This window comes from Osmerus eperlanus, chromosome 24 (assembly GCF_963692335.1).
Source record: "Osmerus eperlanus chromosome 24, fOsmEpe2.1, whole genome shotgun sequence".
NCBI lineage: Eukaryota > Metazoa > Chordata > Actinopteri > Osmeriformes > Osmeridae > Osmerus > Osmerus eperlanus.
The window spans coordinates 2,399,426-2,418,752 of record NC_085041.1 but is presented as its reverse complement, the minus strand read 5'-3'; the positions used below and the strand labels follow the sequence as shown (position 1 = coordinate 2,418,752).

At 49.3% G+C, this 19,327-nt stretch overlaps 2 protein-coding genes across 3 annotated transcripts in view; one reads left to right on the top strand and one right to left on the bottom strand.

Annotated features, from left to right (window-relative positions):
• The window catches only part of plpp3 (phospholipid phosphatase 3), a 29,606-nt gene extending 22,761 nt beyond the window's left edge, over nt 1-6,845 (bottom strand). Inside the window, exon 1 of one of the 2 annotated variants that reach the window (XM_062450256.1) lies at nt 6,202-6,845. In XM_062450256.1, coding sequence (XP_062306240.1) covers nt 6,202-6,340 — 139 coding nt within the window. In that variant the 5' untranslated portion in view covers nt 6,341-6,845. The remainder of the gene's footprint in view (nt 1-6,201) is intronic. The other variant, XM_062450255.1, reaches the window with a different exon arrangement.
• Nucleotides 6,846-7,802: 957 nt separating this feature from the next.
• prkaa2 (protein kinase, AMP-activated, alpha 2 catalytic subunit) lies at nt 7,803-17,768 on the top strand. The gene is given in 11 exon segments (XM_062450234.1): nt 7,803-7,985; nt 9,776-9,917; nt 11,393-11,486; nt 11,694-11,838; nt 12,645-12,732; nt 12,825-13,049; nt 13,314-13,476; nt 13,826-13,983; nt 13,985-14,165; nt 14,360-14,486; nt 14,803-17,768. Coding segments are annotated over 11 exon segments (1,671 nt in total). The 5' UTR covers nt 7,803-7,888; the 3' UTR covers nt 15,054-17,768.
• Nucleotides 17,769-19,327: the final 1,559 nt, after the last annotated feature.

The window sequence follows — 19,327 nt, the reverse complement described above, 5'->3', positions numbered from 1 at the left end:
TCCTGTGCTGCACACAGCTCACACACACTCACACACACACTACATACACCCGCTGGGCCAGCCAAGCTGCAAACAACTGTACATTCACTGTATTTACCATGTTATGTAAATACTGTCTCCCTAACGGTATCTTCTGTTATGTACATTGAGAGGGTTTGTGTGTGTGTGTGTGTGTGAAGACAGTAAATGTCATAGAGATGGCTGCAGGACTGTTTTCTAGCTCTCTAATGAGGATCTCTCAGAGGTCCACTGCTGGACACGAGTCATAAGAAGACAACATGCTCAGATGGGTGAGAAGAACAAGGGCGTAAACTGACCTTCTGGAACCTTCTCTCTCATCTCCAAACACTGTTCCGACCACCGACAGACACAGAGATCGTTCAGGTCCGTATTTGGTCTTGGCGGTGATTGCAAATCTGTTCCGAGCATGCGTGTGTGTATGTGTGTGTTTTCCACCCCCTGAGTCTCTAACCAGTGAGGCGTAAACAGCGTTGGAGCCTAGCTGCGGTGTGTTAGGGTGCAGAGTGTGTGTGGGCCCCTCACCCAGGCTAGATCAGAGCCCATCAGCAGGCGCCTGGCGAACTCTATCTGTGTTTACATCAGGTACCCATGGTTACACAGCATCAGCTGACCTCCTACACACCTCTCAGTTCTATAAGTCCAGAGGGGACATTCACTACTACAGTAAGTAGCATGTTTAGACCATTACCTTTCATGTGTATACATTCGATGAACTGGCGCTTACAGTATCTACAAAACGGCGCTGGAGCGTTTAGGCAAAGACATGTCTTTCTCTCATTCTCTCACTCCGGTACTCAAGTCTGTAGCCCCAGAAAACCTGTGCATTCCATCAGTAAAGGGTGCCTCCATCGCCCTGCCTGCTAGGAGAGGGAGGAGGGAATGAGAGAGGAGAGGGAGGAGGGGAGGGAATGAGAGAGGGAGGAGGGGAGGGAATGAGAGAGGAGAGGGAGGAGGGGAGGGAATGAGAGAGGGAGGAGGGGAGGGAATGAGAGAGGAGAGGGAGGAGGGGAGGGAATGAGAGAGGAGAGGGAGGAGGGAATGAGAGAGGAGAGGGAGGAGGGGAGGGAATGAGAGAGGAGAGGGAGGAGGGAATGAGAGAGGAGAGGGAGGAGGGGAGGGAATGAGAGAGGAGAGGGAGGAGGGGAGGGAATGAGAGAGGGAGGAGGGGAGGGAATGAGAGAGGAGAGGGAGGAGGGGAGGGAATGAGAGAGGGAGGAGGGGAGGGAATGAGAGAGGAGAGGGAGGAGGGGAGGGAATGAGAGAGGAGAGGGAGGAGGGAATGAGAGAGGAGAGGGAGGAGGGGAGGGAATGAGAGAGGAGAGGGAGGGAATGAGAGAGGAGAGGGAGGAGGGGAGGGAATGAGAGAGGAGAGGGAGGGGGGAGGGAATGAGAGAGGAGAGGGAGGAGGGGAGGGAATGAGAGAGGAGAGGGAGGAGGGGAGGGAATGAGAGAGGAGAGGGAGGAGGGGAGGGAATGAGAGAGGAGAGGGAGGAGGGGAGGGAATGAGAGAGGAGAGGGAGAAGGTGGAAGGCAGAGTGGAAACGGAGGCCGGAGAGAAAAAAAATTGACAGGATTATGTTTCACAACCCCACCTACGTCCGACCGACAGTACCTTTCCGTTTCCCACCCTTTCCTGAGCTCCCCTAAACACACACACACACACACACGTTCGCTCACTGAGAAATTACACCAGATGTCACATCAAGAGGGTTTCCCTCCAGTTTGGGCCGATGAAGAATTTGAGAAATTCAGAGAAAAAAATATTTATAGAGTAGGTCAGTCAAAAGTGCAAAAGTGGTGGTTGGGGGGGCGGGGGTGTGTGGGGGGGGTGGCAGAGGTGAAACCTGACAGGAGCTTGAGCCCTACAGGATGGAGAGGCAGGGAAGGGGTTAACTCTATAGGAGCTCTATGGGAGAGCTGTCCTGGGTTGGAAGGCTATTCTGCATCACAGGGCGGCCATCTGTGATCACCATGGAAACACAGATCCCCAGTTTCCCATGCATGTCCTCTGTAGAGCTACCACAGATAAGGGGGACGAGATGATGATGATGATCTTCGGGGAACAGTTTTTGTGTCAGTATAACATTTCTTAAGTCTGTGCTGTTGTAAGGGCTAACACTTTGTGGTTGCTATATAAACAGAAAGGATTATGGCTCTTGCTGTAACACTGGCCAACTGGATTAAAAGTCAAGTCTAACCATTGTGTGTGTGTGTGTGTGTGTGTATATAGTGTGTGTGTGCACAGGGAACTGTTTTTATTCTGGGAGTGAAACCGTTAGCTTAATTGTAAACACACACACATTGTGTGTTAAAAGAGAGGGAAGTGAGGGAAGTTGTTTCCTGAAATGCTGTCGTCTCTCAACCTACCATTAAGTTGTTCCATAACAAACAGCGGTAGAAGACGCAAAAAATCTCCCCCTCTGAGAGTGTGAGCGCAATGTGTGTGTGTGTGTGTTTGAGTGTGTGTCAAACAGGGTGTGTGTGAGAGCCACGGCCTCTGAGTGTGGGTGTTTATGACGTTGGTCCATGCTCTCTCCAGTATTACTAAACTCTCTCCTGTGCTCTGGGGGAGCAGGGCTGGAGCCAAGCACTGTCCAGCAGATGTTGAGTGTGACCTGTTGCCCAGCACTCTCTTCCCTCCTCTCCACGCTTGGGAGACAGCTTGCCTTCTGGAGAACCTCCCTTAGGAGGTACCTGGAGAGGGGAGGCTAGGGGGCGGGAGAGGGGAACAGGTTTGGGCAGGGGGCTAGAGGGCTAGGCTGAATAGGGGAGCAGGGGGGCTAGGCTGAGCAGGGGGACTAGGGGGGATAGGGGGCTAGGCTGAGCAGGGGCTGGGGGGGCTAGGCTAAGCAGGGGGGCTGGGGGGCTAGGCTAAGCAGGGGGGCTGGGGGGGCTAGGCTGAGCACGGGGGCTGGGTTGGCTGTCTGTTCGGCCCTGGGTAGAAGTGACTCAGCAGAACTAGGTGTCACTGTGTCCAGATGAACCTGGGCCCATGTGTCATGTGTGTACTGGTGAGTACCGTTGGGGTGTGAAGACTCAAATCCTTTGATTAGGGCTCAGGGTAACTCCATCCTGACCTCTGGTTTGCATGTGTGTGCGTGTGAGTGAGTGTGTGTGTGTTTAATTAAAGATGGCCTCAGAGAGTTCCTGTGTGAACTGAAGTCGTTTGTCAGGCCTAAGGGACCAAAGACAGGGTCTGGAAAACAGCCAGACAGGCTGCTGTAACAGTGTGTGTGTGTGTGTGTGTGGTGGCATCACTAGCCAGCTGGCAGATGGCTGTGAACCGCAGCAGTGTAATGGTGTCGTTGTATTGTAGGGTTACTTATAACCAGTCCTGTCTACGCTTCGTTAGGTTGGCTGGTTTGCAGCTGTGGTTGTGAGGATAGAAGGAGCGCTGCCTATATACATCTCTCTCTCTCTGTCTCTCTCTCTGTCTCTCTGTCTCTCTCTCTCTCTCTCTCTCTCTCTCTCTCTCTCTCTCTCTCTCTCTCTCTCTCTCTCTCTCTCTCTCTCTCTCTCTCTCTCTCTGTCTCTCTCTGTCTCTCTCTGTCTCTCTCTCTCTGTCTCTCTCTCTCTCTCTCTCTCTCTCTCTGTCTCTCTCTCTCTCTATCTCTGTCTCTCTCTGTCTCTCTGTGTCTCTCTCTGTCTCTCTCTGTCTCTCTCTGCTTATATACATCAGACTCAAACACAGGCATGGAATAACACAACACCACCTCCTAATCCCACTCCACCAATCAGGCTGTCAGAGAACTCTTTCCTTTCTCTCACACACTTTCTCTCTCTCTCTGTCTCTCTTTCACTTTCTCTCTGTGTCATTCTGTCATTCTCTCTCACATTCAGTTTTTCTCATGTCCATACTCTGTCTCTCTCGCTCTCATACACACACACACACACACACACGGAACAAAGCTCTCTCGTAATCACGCATTCTTAAAACCCTCAACAGTTCCACATTCCCCCCCCCCCTCAGTAGGCCCTCTGATAGTTCTCTCCTCTCCTCCCATCCCCTCCTCCCTCCTCTCCCCTCCTCCCCCTCATCTCTCCTTTCTTCTCCTCTCTCTCCTCTCCTCGCTCTCGTCTTCCTGCTCTCCCCCCTCACACAATACCTCAGCAGAGCCGGCCAGCAAATCAGGAGCAGGCAGCCAGGCTGTGTTTAGCATCACAAAGAGAGCGTTTGTGTGAGTAGGCCTATTTGTTTGTGAGAGTGCGCATGTGTCAGTGTGTGTGTGTGTGTGTGCGTGCGTGCGTGCGCGTGTGTGTTCCCATTTTGACAGGCACAGTAAACCCCAGCCGGCAGCTTTAACAGTGAAGGAAGTTGGCTTGCGCAGGAAATTCGCTCCACATGCCTTCAAAGCCTTTGTGCATTTATATGAGCGCAGATGAAACGGTGTATCTGTGTCTGAGGTTCTTTCATGACCAAACCAATATAGATGCCGTGGAAACGGGTGTCTGCCAGTCCGATCTGCATCCCAGCACACAGAACGAGGCTCAGCGATCCTTAGGAACACGCTGCACAGGGGTCAGGGTTATATTGGCGTGTATTCAACGCTGACGTGAAGCTGTACGGAACCCTAACTCTTCCTCTCTCTTTACCTCTCTCCCTCCCTCTCTCTCACCTCTCTCTACCTCCCTCTCTCTCTCCCTCTCTCTCTCTATCCCTCCCTCTCTCTCACCTCTCTCTACCTCCCTCTCTCTCTCTCTCTCTCTCTCTCCCTCCCTCTCTCTCACCTCTCTCTACCTCCCTCTCTCTCTCCCTCTCTCTCTCTCTCTCCCTCCCTCTCTCTCACCTCTCTCTCCCTCCCTATCTCTCTCCCTCCCTCCTCGCTCACTCGCCACACATACACTGGAGAGGCTTCCCCGCAGCTCTGTCTCACAACACATGCTTAAGCAATTACTCCATGCACTCCCCTCCAACACAGACAGGAGGGGGGGGGGGGGGGCGAGGAGAAAGGCGATCTCATGTGGAGTGATGGGGGGCAGCTGCTGAGGGATTTGCAGAGGGGTTCTGGGAGAGAATGCGTGAAGTTGGGCTTGACTTCCCTAATCCTGCTCCCCCCCCCCCCCCAGGGACACAGGGAGGGAAGACGGAGAGAGAGAGAGAGAGAGAGAGAGAGAGAGAGAGAGAGAGAGAGAGAGAGAGAGAGAGAGAGAGAGAGAGCAACTGGTGGACTGGGCTACAGTGACAACTGCAGAACACAAAGTCAAGTCAGTAATCGCAAACACACATACACACACATACACACATGCATGCTCTATAGACACCAATGGAACATGTTCATATTATGGAGAAAGTTGGACTAATGTCCAGTGCCACAGTCCTGTAAATGGTTGACCACGGCTTGCTGCATTGGACAAAGTGGTTGTTTTGTCGCCAAAATACATTATGTACTTTTAAAGGATGCAACAAATATTTATACTTTACGGTTGTAAGTGGAAAGGTGCCGCCAGGGGCCTAGGGATTTTAGGGGGTAGAAGGGGGGGGGGGGTCAATGGCCATTTAAAGGGCAGTAAAACGGGCAGGGTCCAGGACTTCAAAACATTCGTCCGACAGGCACGCCGGCGGACATCATCGACTGAGAGGCGAGCGGAACTCAATGATCGCTGATACTTGCGCAAGAAGATTTTAAAGTTAAATAATAATTTGTGTCCGTCAAACATTTTGATTGTACAACACATGATCTTGCTGTTAGAGCAATACGTGTAAAGGCACGCTGTCTTGTCAGTGATGACAATTCCTTCCGGCATTGTTAACGGGGTGGTCGGTGTTTTTCTCAAATTAGTTGCAGGATGTTTACCGTTAAGCGTCGGATCAAATTGTCAACAAGTTTTCGTAAACAAGCGTCCAGTTATCATTCCTGTAGCCTTGCATCCACTTAGTCGCTGCAAACGTAGTGAGAAGGCAGTGCTAGTGCTGTTTTTACTGATAACTGTTATCTGTCATGCTAATGCATGGAAAGCGCGGTTTCACTCAAATGCGTTTCAAGCTTTCCGTCATCATAACGAATAAAAGTTGTCAAATTTTAAATGTTACTTCCATATGATAGGCCTTATAATATTCTAATATTATTTTTCATATATTCTGAACAACCGAGAAAGGTCAAAGTGTATCCTATAATATGTAAAACAAACCCCAAATGTATTACAAATGAAGACAATCATAACATGATGTGGAGAACTTACCGATGAGAAGACAGAAGATATCGAGCCCTATTAATAGTTTCCTCTTGCTGTTGTCGATACCGTTGTTGTTGTTTAATGAAGAGGTCCCTCCGTTTCTTGTCTCTTGGGCCATTGCTTTCTCATACAGATACTTTTGCATTTGAGAATTCCCTCTCCTTTAGAATTAAATCCCACACGCCGCGGTAGATTGATAAACAATATACTAATGGGTCCGTATTTATGTAAGCCGAGCCAGCGCGAGAAATGTCATTCGGTTCTACGGGAAACCTCCGTTCCCAACTCAAAGAGGTCTTTGCAAAGTTATCGAAGGTGCAGCGATGCCGTCTGTCCGTGGTTAAGTTTACTTGAAGAAACCTATAAGCCTTCCTCAGCTGACGTCGTAAATGCAATTCTGAACTACGTAAACAAGTTTTAACTACGTGTTCAGCACACAAGAAAATAAAGTTGTTGCGTTGGAAATGAATGGAAAGCCCGCTCCCTTTCAGTGTGCGTTTAAAGGCTTCTAGAGAGAATAGCGCTCTGCGTGCGGAGAGAACGTCTCTTGTTATATCAATCCTTCCTCTCCTCCTCCCCCTTCTCTCTTCAAGTTCCCTCTACAGCCTCAAGGCTCTGCCCCCTTCCCTAGGCTAGCGGACGGTAATCTCCATCATTCCATGGAAAACTTTCTCTGAATCCCAAACACTGTGGGACGTCAAGCATTGGCGAACATCTACTGCATCTAGCGGTTTTACCGGGAACTACAGACGCAACGCAACAGCGCAGAGCTCATCTCGCCGTACTACACGACATAGGCTACTATATTTCAAAAGTATGTGGACAGTGTTGATCAGAAATATAACTACGTTTTATGTCAATGCACTAAACTCCTAGATATATAATCCAACCGGAAAGTTCTAGCCTATTTCGTAACTGTAGGCGAAATCACAAGCTGCCTAAACCTTTTCTAAACCTGTCATTAAAAAAGGAAAGCCAAACCCGTCTGTTTTTATCACGAAAACAACCTTCTGAATCCAAAAGCTCAGGTAAATAGCTGAATCTTCGAATTTGGAGGCCTACTCTAAACAAACATGCTTTGTGTTTAGTGAAGTGAGGCTACCTATGCGGGCTTAGATAACCAATAATCACTCTAACACTGTATACAAATACACTTGAAGTGGTTTGTACGCTTCCCTATGGGGTAGAAACTGTAAATTCATTATTTGCCATTAAGACCACTGTCCGTGCACCGAGAACAGGCGAACGGAGTGAATACTGCGATCACCGTCTGCCATCTAGTGGTAGACTAATGTAACAACACACAGAATCACTGCCTTTCGAGTCCCGCTATTCGGACCTACCATTATACTAGCAAGTGAAGCAAGTGTTTTTTTTTGTGTCAACCACTGGTTATAGGAATAAGCGTACATACTTTCTATATCACTGTCGCTGGCATGTCCGGTTAAACACAGTAACATGTTTATTAGTTTATCCCCCAGATAAATAGATTGTTGTTAATTAAATACTGGATGTTATGTTTATAAACCCGATAAGCACAAACAAAGCTCAAGGTTTTGACTTGATATAAAAGCATAACGAGCGATCTGAGACTGAGCTGGTGTTGTGCTCGTGCCACGCCTCCCAGTCCCCGGGCGCCCCACGTACAGGCAACACCGCGGAGCTCGAGTCCAGCCTGTTGTTAACCGTGAAGATGGCAGAGAAGCAACAGAAACACGAAGGCAGGGTGAAGATTGGACATTATATACTCGGCGATACGCTTGGAGTCGGAACGTTTGGAAAAGTGAAGAGTTAAGTATTTGTTGTCTCTCATGCAGTATGGGTTGTGAACGTTTAGAACTGGAGATGAATGTGGCGAAACGGTTTAGCTAGCTACCTTTCGAACCTCACCGGTGGTTTACATAGGCTACGTATTGTGCGTATGTAGGTAATGCGTAGCTTATGGAATAGATTGGCGTTGACACGTACATGTGTTTGAGAATTTACTTAGCTAGAGCAGGTTAAAATGCAAATTATTTCTGCAAGTCTTAATCTGTCATATCGTATCGCACTTATCAGTGAAGCTTTTTATTATCAGCAGGAACAATAGAAACGGGGAGCCAGATACCATCTTATCTATCTTATGACCTTTATTGTCAAAGGCAGACTTTTCTTCTCGTTTAAAGTATTGACAATTACCTTGCTAAAGACATGGAAGTGTACATTAGTTGCTTGAAATATTAGGGTAATAGCTTGATGCTGCTGTCATGAAGTATCCTTGTAGCATAAGAATATTATCTGGACAAAATGTGATGCTTAGCCCAAAGCCTAAAGATATCAATAGAATGTAGCTAGAGCTAGCTAGTACCGAATACCATTGCTGACTATGAAGTTCACGGCGTAGACAATTGTTTTTTTTCTCTCGAGCTAGCTTGTATCAGTTTCTCTGCATGACCTTGTGGAATTCGGACACCCCGGTTGTCAAAGCTTTTCTTGGCATAAGCTATTCAGTGCTGCGCCGCACAATGTAAAATCGCGTACATGTCAGACTGCACACATCCACAAGCCAACAACAGTGTAGTGTAACATCGTCACAGCCAGGTACTTCGGTTGTACCAGCGGCGTCTGTTTATACACTACTCCCCCATCACCAACATCCGGAAGTATCGCCACCTTGAATTAGCTTATTCTTAGAAGGCCTATGTTGTTCTTAACCTGCTTGCGGGGAACTATTTATTACTTGACAAGTCTCCCTTCTCCTCCAATGGCCTTATCTGCCAGCACGGTCTGAACTGACCTTGGCAGTGAAGCCGAAAAACAGCTTCCCAAATGTCTAATCAGCACAAACTGTGCTTGCTTCTTAGAATTGTAAAATGTTCCCATGACAACAGATTGACGTTTGCCATCCTATCTGTTTAACTTGCCAGACATATCATTATTTGGATTTCAAACATATCCTGAGTGTCTTGCATTGTGTCTCTTGTGCGGTGGCCAGCCACACACACAATACAAAAACGATTACAGTTATCGCTCCTATGTCATTCTCCAGTAGGCCTTAGAAGACCTACAGGTTGTGGTTGTTGTTGTGTATCGATAATTGGTGTTTACCTATAAGCCCCATTGTGTTTACATGTTGTGTGTGTGTGTGTGTAAGCTGTGTGTGGAAGAAACAGTGGGTTCATTGTCCGGCTGTGTTTATGTAACAGACGTGGTCTTGCTCTGTCAGAGGTATACGGGCCGAAGTTCGCTCCCCACTGGGATCGAACACGCCACCTCTGACTTGCCAAGCGCGACCACTCCCAGCTACGCCAACGAAAAGCTAGCTCTTCGTTGACGCGGCTGGCCTGTTCACATACTTGAGGAGTGAGTTTAAACACACTGGCTACATATACATTACATTTAGTCATTTAGCAGACGCTCTTATCCAGAGCGACTTACAGTAAGTACAGGGACATTCCCCTCGAGGCAAGTAGGGTGAAGTTCCTTGCCCAAGGACACAACGTCATTTGGCATGGCCGGGAATCGAACTGGCAACCTTCTGATTACTAGCCCGCTTCCCTAACCGCTCAGCCACCTGACTCCCACCTGGCTACATTTTCAGTTGGAGAGCACCAGCTCACAGGCCACAAGGTCGCCGTGAAGATCCTGAACAGGCAGAAGATCCGCAGTCTGGATGTGGTGGGAAAGATCAAACGCGAGATCCAGAACCTCAAACTCTTCAGACATCCACACATCATCAAGCTGTAAGTGGAACACACATCCACACACACACATCATCAAGCTGTAAGTAGAACACACATCCACACACACACATCATCAAGCTGTAAGTGGAACACACATCCACACACACACATCATCAAGCTGTAAGTGGAACACACACACATGCACATCTACACATCATCAAGCTGTAAGTGGAACACACATCCACACACACACATCATCAAGCTGTAAGTGGAACACACATCCACACACACATGCATATCCACACATCCTCAAGCTGTAAGTGGAACACACACACATGCACACAGACACGCACTCACCATACATGCTAGGTTTTAAACTAAGCTATATAGAATGTGTGTTCTGTGGTGAGCATGCACTGTCTTTGTGTTTATTTCCTATGACTGGGCTATACTGAGCTTGGATTTACTGAGAAGACACACACGCACATGCACACACACCCTCAGTGCTGCTCCTGTGTTAGATAGGTAATTCAGGTTTGTACAAAATCTGTAGTTAAAGAGATTGGGGTTTACGTAGTTCCTGCTCGGCTAAATCCCTTCCTACTCCCAGCCGTCTGGCTCGTTTGTTTGCTTGTTTTCTCTTCCTCGTTTCTGAAGTCACCACTCTGCCACCCTCTCTCTCTCTTTCTCCTCCTCTCTCTCTCTTTCTCCTCCTCTCTCTCTCTCTCTCTCTTTCTCTCCTCTCCTCTCTCCCTCCCTCCCTCCCTCTCTCTCTCTCTCTCTCTCTCTTTCTCCTCCTCTATCTGTCTTTCTCTCCTTTCTTTCTCCCTCCATCTCATTTTTTCTCTTTCTCTCTTTCTTCCTATCTCCAACCTTCTCTCTGTCTCTGTCTGTCTCTCTCTCAATCTCACACCCTCTCTCTCTCAATCTCACACCCTCTCACTCTCCTCTCACTCTCTCACTATCTCTTTCACACCCCCTCCCTCCCTCCCTCCCTCCCTCCCTCCCTCCCTCCCTCCCTCCCTCTCTCTGTCCTTTCCAAAGCTGTGCTTGGTGTTATTTTTAGGCCAGGGTTTGGGTTAGGCTAGAGTGACACAGTGAGCTATGGCAGACATGTGCTGTCCTGGGTGACTACTGTTCTATAGCAGGTCTATAGGAGAGAGAAGAAGACATGAGAAACAGCGTCTGGAATCAAATACTTACACACACACACAAGTACACACACATCGACAGCTGGTCCCAACCTCTACACCATTGTCTCTACAGTCAGGAGAACAGACAATATGATGATGGCAGTGGGTGTGTTTGTGAGTTAGGGATAGGGGCCCCTGAGAAACTGTGCCGTTTTCTGAAGGGTTTTATGGTACCTGCTTCCATGGATGCGAAAAGTGTGTGTGTGTGCGTATTAAGAGGGATGAGGAAGGATACAAGCTCTAAGGACAAGACTGTTATGAGAGTCAGTTTTGTTATTAGATGATGATCGCTTCTTAAAGAAATCAAAGGCCTGACCTTGTGTGTGTGTGTTGGTGTTTCAGGTACCAGGTGATCAGCACGCCCACAGATTTCTTCATGGTGATGGAGTATGTTTCAGGAGGAGAGCTGTTTGACTACATCTGCAAACATGGACGGGTAAGACGTCTTATACATCGTCTAGATGTGTAGTGCAGTAGTTTGTGTGTTTGTGTGCTTCTGTGCGTGTGTAAGGGTGTGGATGTCGACACATGTCTGTGCGCGTGTAAAGGTGTGGATGTGTGTTAACGTGTGTGTGTTAACGTGTGTGTCTGTGTGTGTGTGTGTGTGTGTGTGTGTGTGTGATGACGGTGGGCCCGTGTGCAGGTGGAGGACACGGAGGCACGTCGCCTGTTCCAGCAGATCATCTCAGCGGTGGACTACTGTCACAGACACATGGTGGTGCACCGAGACCTGAAGCCAGAGAACGTGCTGCTGGACGCCAGCAAGAACGCCAAGATCGCTGACTTCGGTACGCTGGGGGGGGGGGGGGGGGGGGGCAGGGGGGGGGGCAGGGTACAGTGTGGGTGTTGATGGAAGGGGTTAGCACTTGGGGGTGGTTTTGGGGATGTCTGCTGTTGGACGCCTGTTTGAAGATTTGAGAGAGAGAGAAGGGAGAGAGAGAAAGAGATAGTGAGCTACAAGGGAGGGAGAGAGCGTGCGGGGAGAGGGTGTCCTAGCAACAGGCAGGTTTGATGTCATTTCTGGCATGAACGCTTGGAGGCCCACTGTCATCCGAGATGGAGAGGGGGGCGAGGGAGGTGTAGGGAGGGAGAGAGGGAGGTGTAGGGAGGGAGAGAGGGAGGTGTAGGGAGGGAGAGAGGGAGGTGAGAGGGAGGGAGAGAGGGAGGTGTAGGGAGGGAGGGAGGTGTAGGGAGGGAGAGAGGGAGGTGTAGGGAGGGAGAGAGGGAGGTGTAGGGAGGGAGAGAGGGAGGTGAGAGGGAGGGAGAGAGGGAGGTGTAGGGAGGGAGAGAGGGAGGTGTAGGGAGGGAGAGAGGACGTGCAGTATTGGCAGAGAGCAAACAGCAGGTACGGTTACTAAAGAGATAGTTAAAAAAAAAAGAGCTAGAGGGAGGGGAGAGGAGGTGTTGGTGTTAGCCAGTGGCTGTAGTCTGAGCAGGAAGATCTAATCCAATCAGAGTGTGTGTTCACAGCTTAGACCCCAGGCCAGCAAAGCAGGATGAAACCCCCATCCCGCCCCACTCTCTCACCTCCAGCCTGAACGAGGGGCGGGTCTTACCGAGCCTTACGTTTTTCTTCCGTGTGATTGGCTGCCAGGGCTGTCAAACATGATGTCAGACGGGGAGTTTCTGAGGACCAGCTGTGGGTCTCCAAACTACGCTGCTCCCGAGGTCATCTCAGGAAGGTGGGCTCATAAACAACACACTCCTGTGTGTGTGTTGAGTGTGTGTGTGTGTGTGTGTGTGTGTGTGTGTAACCCACTCCCTCGTGCCCCAGGCTGTACGCAGGCCCCGAGGTGGACATCTGGTCCTGCGGGGTGATCCTCTACGCCCTGCTGTGCGGCACGCTGCCCTTCGACGACGAGCACGTCCCCACGCTGTTCAAGAAGATCCGCGGGGGCGTGTTCTACATCCCTGAGTATCTGACGCGCTCCGTGGCCTCACTGCTCATGCTCATGATGCAGGTGGATCCTCTGAAGAGAGCCTCCATCAAGGACATCAGGTGAGTCAGACCAGGCCCCTGCTCCCCTGGGAGGAACACCAGACAACCCCGCCCTGCTCCCCTGGGAGGAACACCAGACAACCCCGCCCTGCTCCCCTGGGAGGAACACCAGACACCCCCCCCGCTCCCCTGGGAGGAACGCCAGCCAGACCCCCCCCCCCCCCCCCCCGCTCCCCTGGGAGGAACACACCAGGCACCCCCGCCTGGGGTCTGATGGTCTGGGTTTGACCTGCTTTGATGTGTGTGTGTGTGTGTGTGCGTCAGGGAGCACGAGTGGTTCAAGCAGGACCTGCCGGGGTACCTGTTCCCCGAGGACCCGTCGTACGACTCCAGCGAGCTGGACGAGGAGGCCGTGAGGGAGGTGTGTGACAAGTTTGAGAGCTCCGAGTCTGAGGTCATGTCCAGCCTGTACAGTGGAGACCCCCAGGTAAGGAGCACCAGCACAGTCAACACCTCCCCCTTAAACATCATGCTCTCCTGCTGGCCTTCCTTATTCTCTTTTACTCATTCCCTCTCTCTCCTCCTCCCTCCCTCTATCTCCCTCCCTCTCTCTCTCTCTCTCTCTCCCTCTCTCCTTCCCTTCTCTCTCTCTCTCTCTCTCTCTCTCTCTCTCTCTCTCTCTCTCTCTCTCTCTCTCTCTCTCTCTCTCTCTCTCTCTCTCTCTCTCTCTCTCTCTCTCTCTCTCTCTCTCTCTCTCTCTCTCTCTCTCTCTCTCTCTCTCTCTCTCTCTCTCTCTCTCTCTCTCTCTCTCTCTCTCTCCCTCCCCCCCACCCCAGGACCAGCTAGCGGTAGCCTACCACCTGATCATCGACAACCGGCGCATCATGACCCAGGCCAGTGAGTTCTACCTGGCCTCCAGCCCCCCGCAGGGCTCCTTCATGGAGGAGGGCATGGCCCTGCCCCCAGGGGTCAAGCCCCACCCAGAGAGGATGCCCCCCCCTGCTGGTCGACAGCCCCAAGTCCCGCTGCCCCCTGGACGCCCTGAACACCACCAAGGCCAAGCAACTGACTGTGAAGAAGGCCAAGTGGCACCTGGGTATCCGCAGTCAGAGCAGGCCCTACGACATCATGGCCGAGGTGTACCGTGCCATGAGGCAGCTCAGCTACGACTGGAAGGTGAGGGGGTGTACAACACACACACACACACACACACACGAGCGCACAAACATTCAATCTCACACACACACACATATACATGAACATACCAGGCCAGACACACACCATGTCAGAGAGATACACACACACACATACAGCAGGTCACACACACACACGTAAACCTGCCAGGACATGGAGGGTGTTCCTGTGTGCAGGTGGTGAACCCGTACCACCTGCGTGTGAGGAGGAAGAATCCGGTGACGGGGAACCTGATGAAGATGAGTCTGCAGCTGTACCAGGTGGACAGCAGGTCCTACCTCCTCGACTTCAAAAGCGTCGACGGTAAAACACCTGCGTCACACGTGCACACTCCACACACCATCTCCCCCACCCTCACACACACACACAGCTCTCATGTGGGTACGCATAAAACGGCATGTAAAAGTTGCATCTTCATGGTGTGTGAAAAGTTTGGGAATGGCTGGTCTAGAGCATTATTACTATCAAAATATCATTATTATTATTTTTATTAGAAAGATATTTAGCTATGTTTCCTCTGTGGTAGCATCTCTGATATTATAAATCACACTGCTATAATAATAAATAATAATAATAATGTGCTATGTGGTACTGACCCCCCTTTCCCCCCCCCCCCCAGATGACATCATGGAGGCGGTGGGATTCAAGTCGGGCTCGTCCACCCCCCAGCGGTCCGGCTCTACGGCGGGCCTCCACAGACCCAGGCTCAGCATGGACTCGGCCAGCCCGGCCGTGGACCTGCCCCAGCTCAGCTCCTCCCTGCCTGGGTCGCTCTCCTGCAGCGCCCCCCTGCTGGCCCCGCGCCAGGGCTCCCACACCATGGACTTCTTTGAGATGTGTGCCAGTCTGATCACCACGCTGGCGCGCTGAGGGGATACCTCACCCCACTCCCTCCCTCTCTCCCTCCCCCTTTCCCCTCTTGGTCTCCCCTCATCACCCCTCACCGCCCGGCCCAGACCCAGCAGCTGGAGCTGGCTGCCCTCTCTACATTCAGACACACGTTCCTCAAACGGTTCCTCCCCTCATTTTCCCGTCTCCTGTTCTTCACGGTTGATTCCAGCTGTGTGGGCCCCTGGTGGCAGCTGATAGTGATCACGTAGCTTAGGCCTGTTCATGCTCAGGTGTCCGGTAGAGAGGGGTAGGAGGAGAGGTCACCGAGACAAAGATTTGACCCTGTGTTGAAACTGGTCACGGTCAGCTGTGGATGGACTGGGGTCAGAGGTCAGGGGTTAACCTGGATGGTGGAGGGTCGCTTGAGGTCAAGTTCACTGGATGTTCACCCCGCTAAACCCTCCAATCACCAGTTAGCTGCTGAGATGGTGTTGGGGGGGGGGGCGATAGATAAGTGTCTTACATACTAATTCAGCTAGGATCATATTTTGAACACAAATGATTTGATTTTCGTTTTTTTTTTCCTATGGTTTTGTAATAACACAGATTTTTGTTATCCATGGACGATATATTTATATTTATGTATCACTTTTAAGTAGTTTAATAGCTTTTGATTGCAATGGCTTACCAAAAACAAGAGTTTATACAAAGAAAGGATCATTATTATTATCATGTAGGTATCAGATGTATTTATTTTCTTGAGATTGTTCACTGCTTTTACGCTGAAGGGGGTTCTTCTTCCTGGTTTTGGAACAAGATGGCAGGGACGACGCCAGTGATTGGTCGGTGTCTGTTGTTGTCGCTGTGGGGAGTAGTTAGTCCCTGAGGCAAACACTGCAGATACGCAGCGCCTCCCTCGCATGCAGTCTTCCCCTCACGTCGTTATGTGAGGTTAGGCACCCGTGCGGCATGCATGGCCCACAACCCTCATTTAGAAGCACCTGTTTGGTCAACATCGTTCAGACAGGCAAAGCGAGCCAGACACACCTACTGTACCGGGTGGGTGGGGGGGAGCTGGTTTAACGGGGTGACGTAGAGGGGGTGAAATGGAGGGTTAAGGTTAGAGTGATGTGGGCGGAGGTGATGTGTATCTGTGGCAGGGCCTCTACACAACAGAAAACCGCGAAGCCCTTCTCCAGTTGCCTTACAAATGCAAACACGTTTGTTACTGTGTGAGTGTGTACACACCTGTGTGTGGATGTGTGTGTGTGTGTGTGTGCACACGGAGTAAAGAAAGTGTAAAGTTGTCTGGGTCCTGAGCCTGTCTGTCTGTATGTCTACCTGCCAGCCTGACAGACAGGCTGGACAAAAGCAGGGATTGGATAGAAGAATACACTCTAATGTATGTGCCAATGAGATCTGTGATCGTCAGTGACCGTGAGAGAGGAGGACGGCAGAGAGAGAGAAAGAGGGGAGGATGTGACAAGAAGATGGCTTAAGTCATCATCATCACCTCAGTTCTGTAACAGAGCTTCTGCCAAAGCTCTCTCTCCAAAGTTTACATTGTACCTCTTCCAGGTCTCTCTTTCTGTCTGTCTCTCTCACTCTGTCTCTTTCTTTCTCTCTCTCTCTCTGTCTGTGTCTGGTGTTTTCTCTGTGTCTGTATTGACTGTCTGAGGCATGAATCTGTGTTCTGTTCACTGGTGTTTGTCCGTTCTGTATTCCTGTTCTCCCACAACAAGCTGAGGTTCTAGCGGGTTCTTCAGGACCGAATGTAGAACCGGTCCTGCTGCCTTGGGGTTCCCCTGGGGGTATCCACTACTGGGGAGATGGGAAGGTTCTAGAAGACTTGACACACCACTGAAGCCAAGAGCCTAGACAGAAAGAGTATCACATTACAGAGCCACATGTCCTCGCTTCTCTCTCTATATATATTTAATATTATTGTGTGTCACTGGTAGATATCAGCATGACGGATACAATGAAAATACTTTTATTTCTGAAATATTCTAGCATCTGGTTAATTCACTAAAAGCTCAACTCTGGCTGTGGCTCGTGTTAAAGGCCTTTATGACCTGTGTTCTGGTCAAACACACTCAAGGCTCCAACTTCTGTATGCAATACAGACCTGCCATTGGGCCACAGTGAAACTGTGCCCCCTGCTGCTCAGCTCACGCCATTACACTCATCAACACTACAGGCCAGTTGACCTTTCACCCCTGAGAAGGACAATAGTCTCACAGTGTTCCATACTCCAGAAAGGGCTAGCAAGCTAGCTAGCTAGCTACAGGATGTTTTGGTTGAAAGTTGAGTATTTACCTGGAGTTTGGGGCATGGCGAGGCTATCTTCTAGAAACAGCCATTGTCGTTATGTCTGTGTGTGTCAGTGTGTTTGTGTGTGTCAGCAGCATGCTAGACCCCATGCTCTCACCAGTCCCGAGGTAGTGAAATAACCACCATGTGGCACATTGTCAGAGCTGCGATTCTGCGTGGAACCAATGTCAACGTTCTCCCCATCGTTCTCTCCATCGCTGCGGTTCCATGGCAGGTTCTACGGCAGGTTCCTCATGCCCCGTGTCAAGCATGGAGACCCTGTTATTTGTAACTGTGTGTGTTTTATATCTCTCCCAATGCCTCCGTGTCTGAATGGAGTTTGGATTTTCTCTCGTTATGCACTGCATGGTGTTGCTCTTCTGATTTGCACTTTACTGAATATTTATTGTCAAACTGAATAAACAAATATATATATATATATATCCTGGGTCAGTGCTTTGGGTTTGTTTGTTCTGCATGAACTGTTTCTGCTGGTCTGGATAGAGATGGTAAATGTACACACATCCTTCAATTAAGTAGAAATACAGATACTCATGTTTATAAAGACTGGTAAAAGTTGAAGTGCTGACCATCAGCTCTTTCCTATCTAAATATCACAATTTGAAACTGCCGCTGTAAAATGAGTGGTTTCAAAAAAGCCACAGAGTTGACGCTAACTCTGTCTTGTAGAATATAATTTTGCAAGAACTCTCTGTGGCTTAGTGGTGTAAGCATGTGTACCGTCAAGTCTACTGCCAAACATGGTACCCCTGGTTCAAATCTTGCTCAAACCAATTGATAATTCATTTAACTGATATCAGTTATGTAATATATATGTCAGTTTTATTTATTTATAAGTCGAAGAGCAAAAATTGAGCTGTAAAAAGATTCTTCTGCCATATTTGAACACAAGACCCCTCACACAGTAGCCCACATCCTTAACCACTGAGCTATCAGGGATCAAAACAATCTCCACTCAACATTTAAATTTGACATTTAACTATCTAGTTGTAACCAACCTGCAGAGGGGGGTGTCAGAAAAACAGAAGAAAGCAGGACTCCCCTGTTAGCTCACTGGGTTACCGCAACAGCCTGGGTTCAAATCCAGCCTTCACCCTTTCCTGTCTTCCTCCCTCTCCATTCTTTTCCTGTCACACTTTCAACTGTCCAATAGCATGTCAAATACAATCCACAACTCAATAAACTGAGGGAATTAACACAACAACTTGTCTTTTTATTTTATTTTTTATTTTTACTTTTGTCAGCTTTGTGAATTGTTTTTCTTTATTAAGGAAAAGAATGATTACTACAAATCACAAATAACACTAATAGCGAATCACATCAGCCTACATATCAGATATTCTGAATATTAAATGTTATAATACATCTCAATTAAGTATTTTACATTTTTATAATTTTACCCCCAAAACACACACGCTAACCCCTTTGGTAATTTTACCCCCAAAACACACACGCTAACCCCTTTGGTCATTTCACCCCCAAAACACACACGCTAACCCCTTTGGTCATTTTACCCCGAAAACACACACGCTAACCCCTTTGGTCATTTTACCCCCAAAACACACACGCTAACCCCTTTGGTCATTTTACCCCGAAAACACACACGCTAACCCCTTTGGTCATTTCACCCCCAAAACACACATGCTAACCCCTTTGTTCATTTACCCCCCAAAACACACACGCTAACCCCTTTGGTCATTTTACCCCCAAAACACACATGCTAACCCTTTGGTCATTTTACCCCCAAAACACACATGCTAACCCCTTTGGTCATTTCACTCCCAAAATACACATGCTAACCCCTTTGGTCATTTTACCCCCAAAACACAAATGCTAACCCCTTTGGTCATTTTACCCCCAAAACAAACATACTAACCCCTTTGGTCATTTCACCCCCAAAACAAACATGTTAACCCCTTGGGTCATTTTACCCCGAAAACACACATGCTAACCCCTTTGGTCATTTCACCCTGAAAACA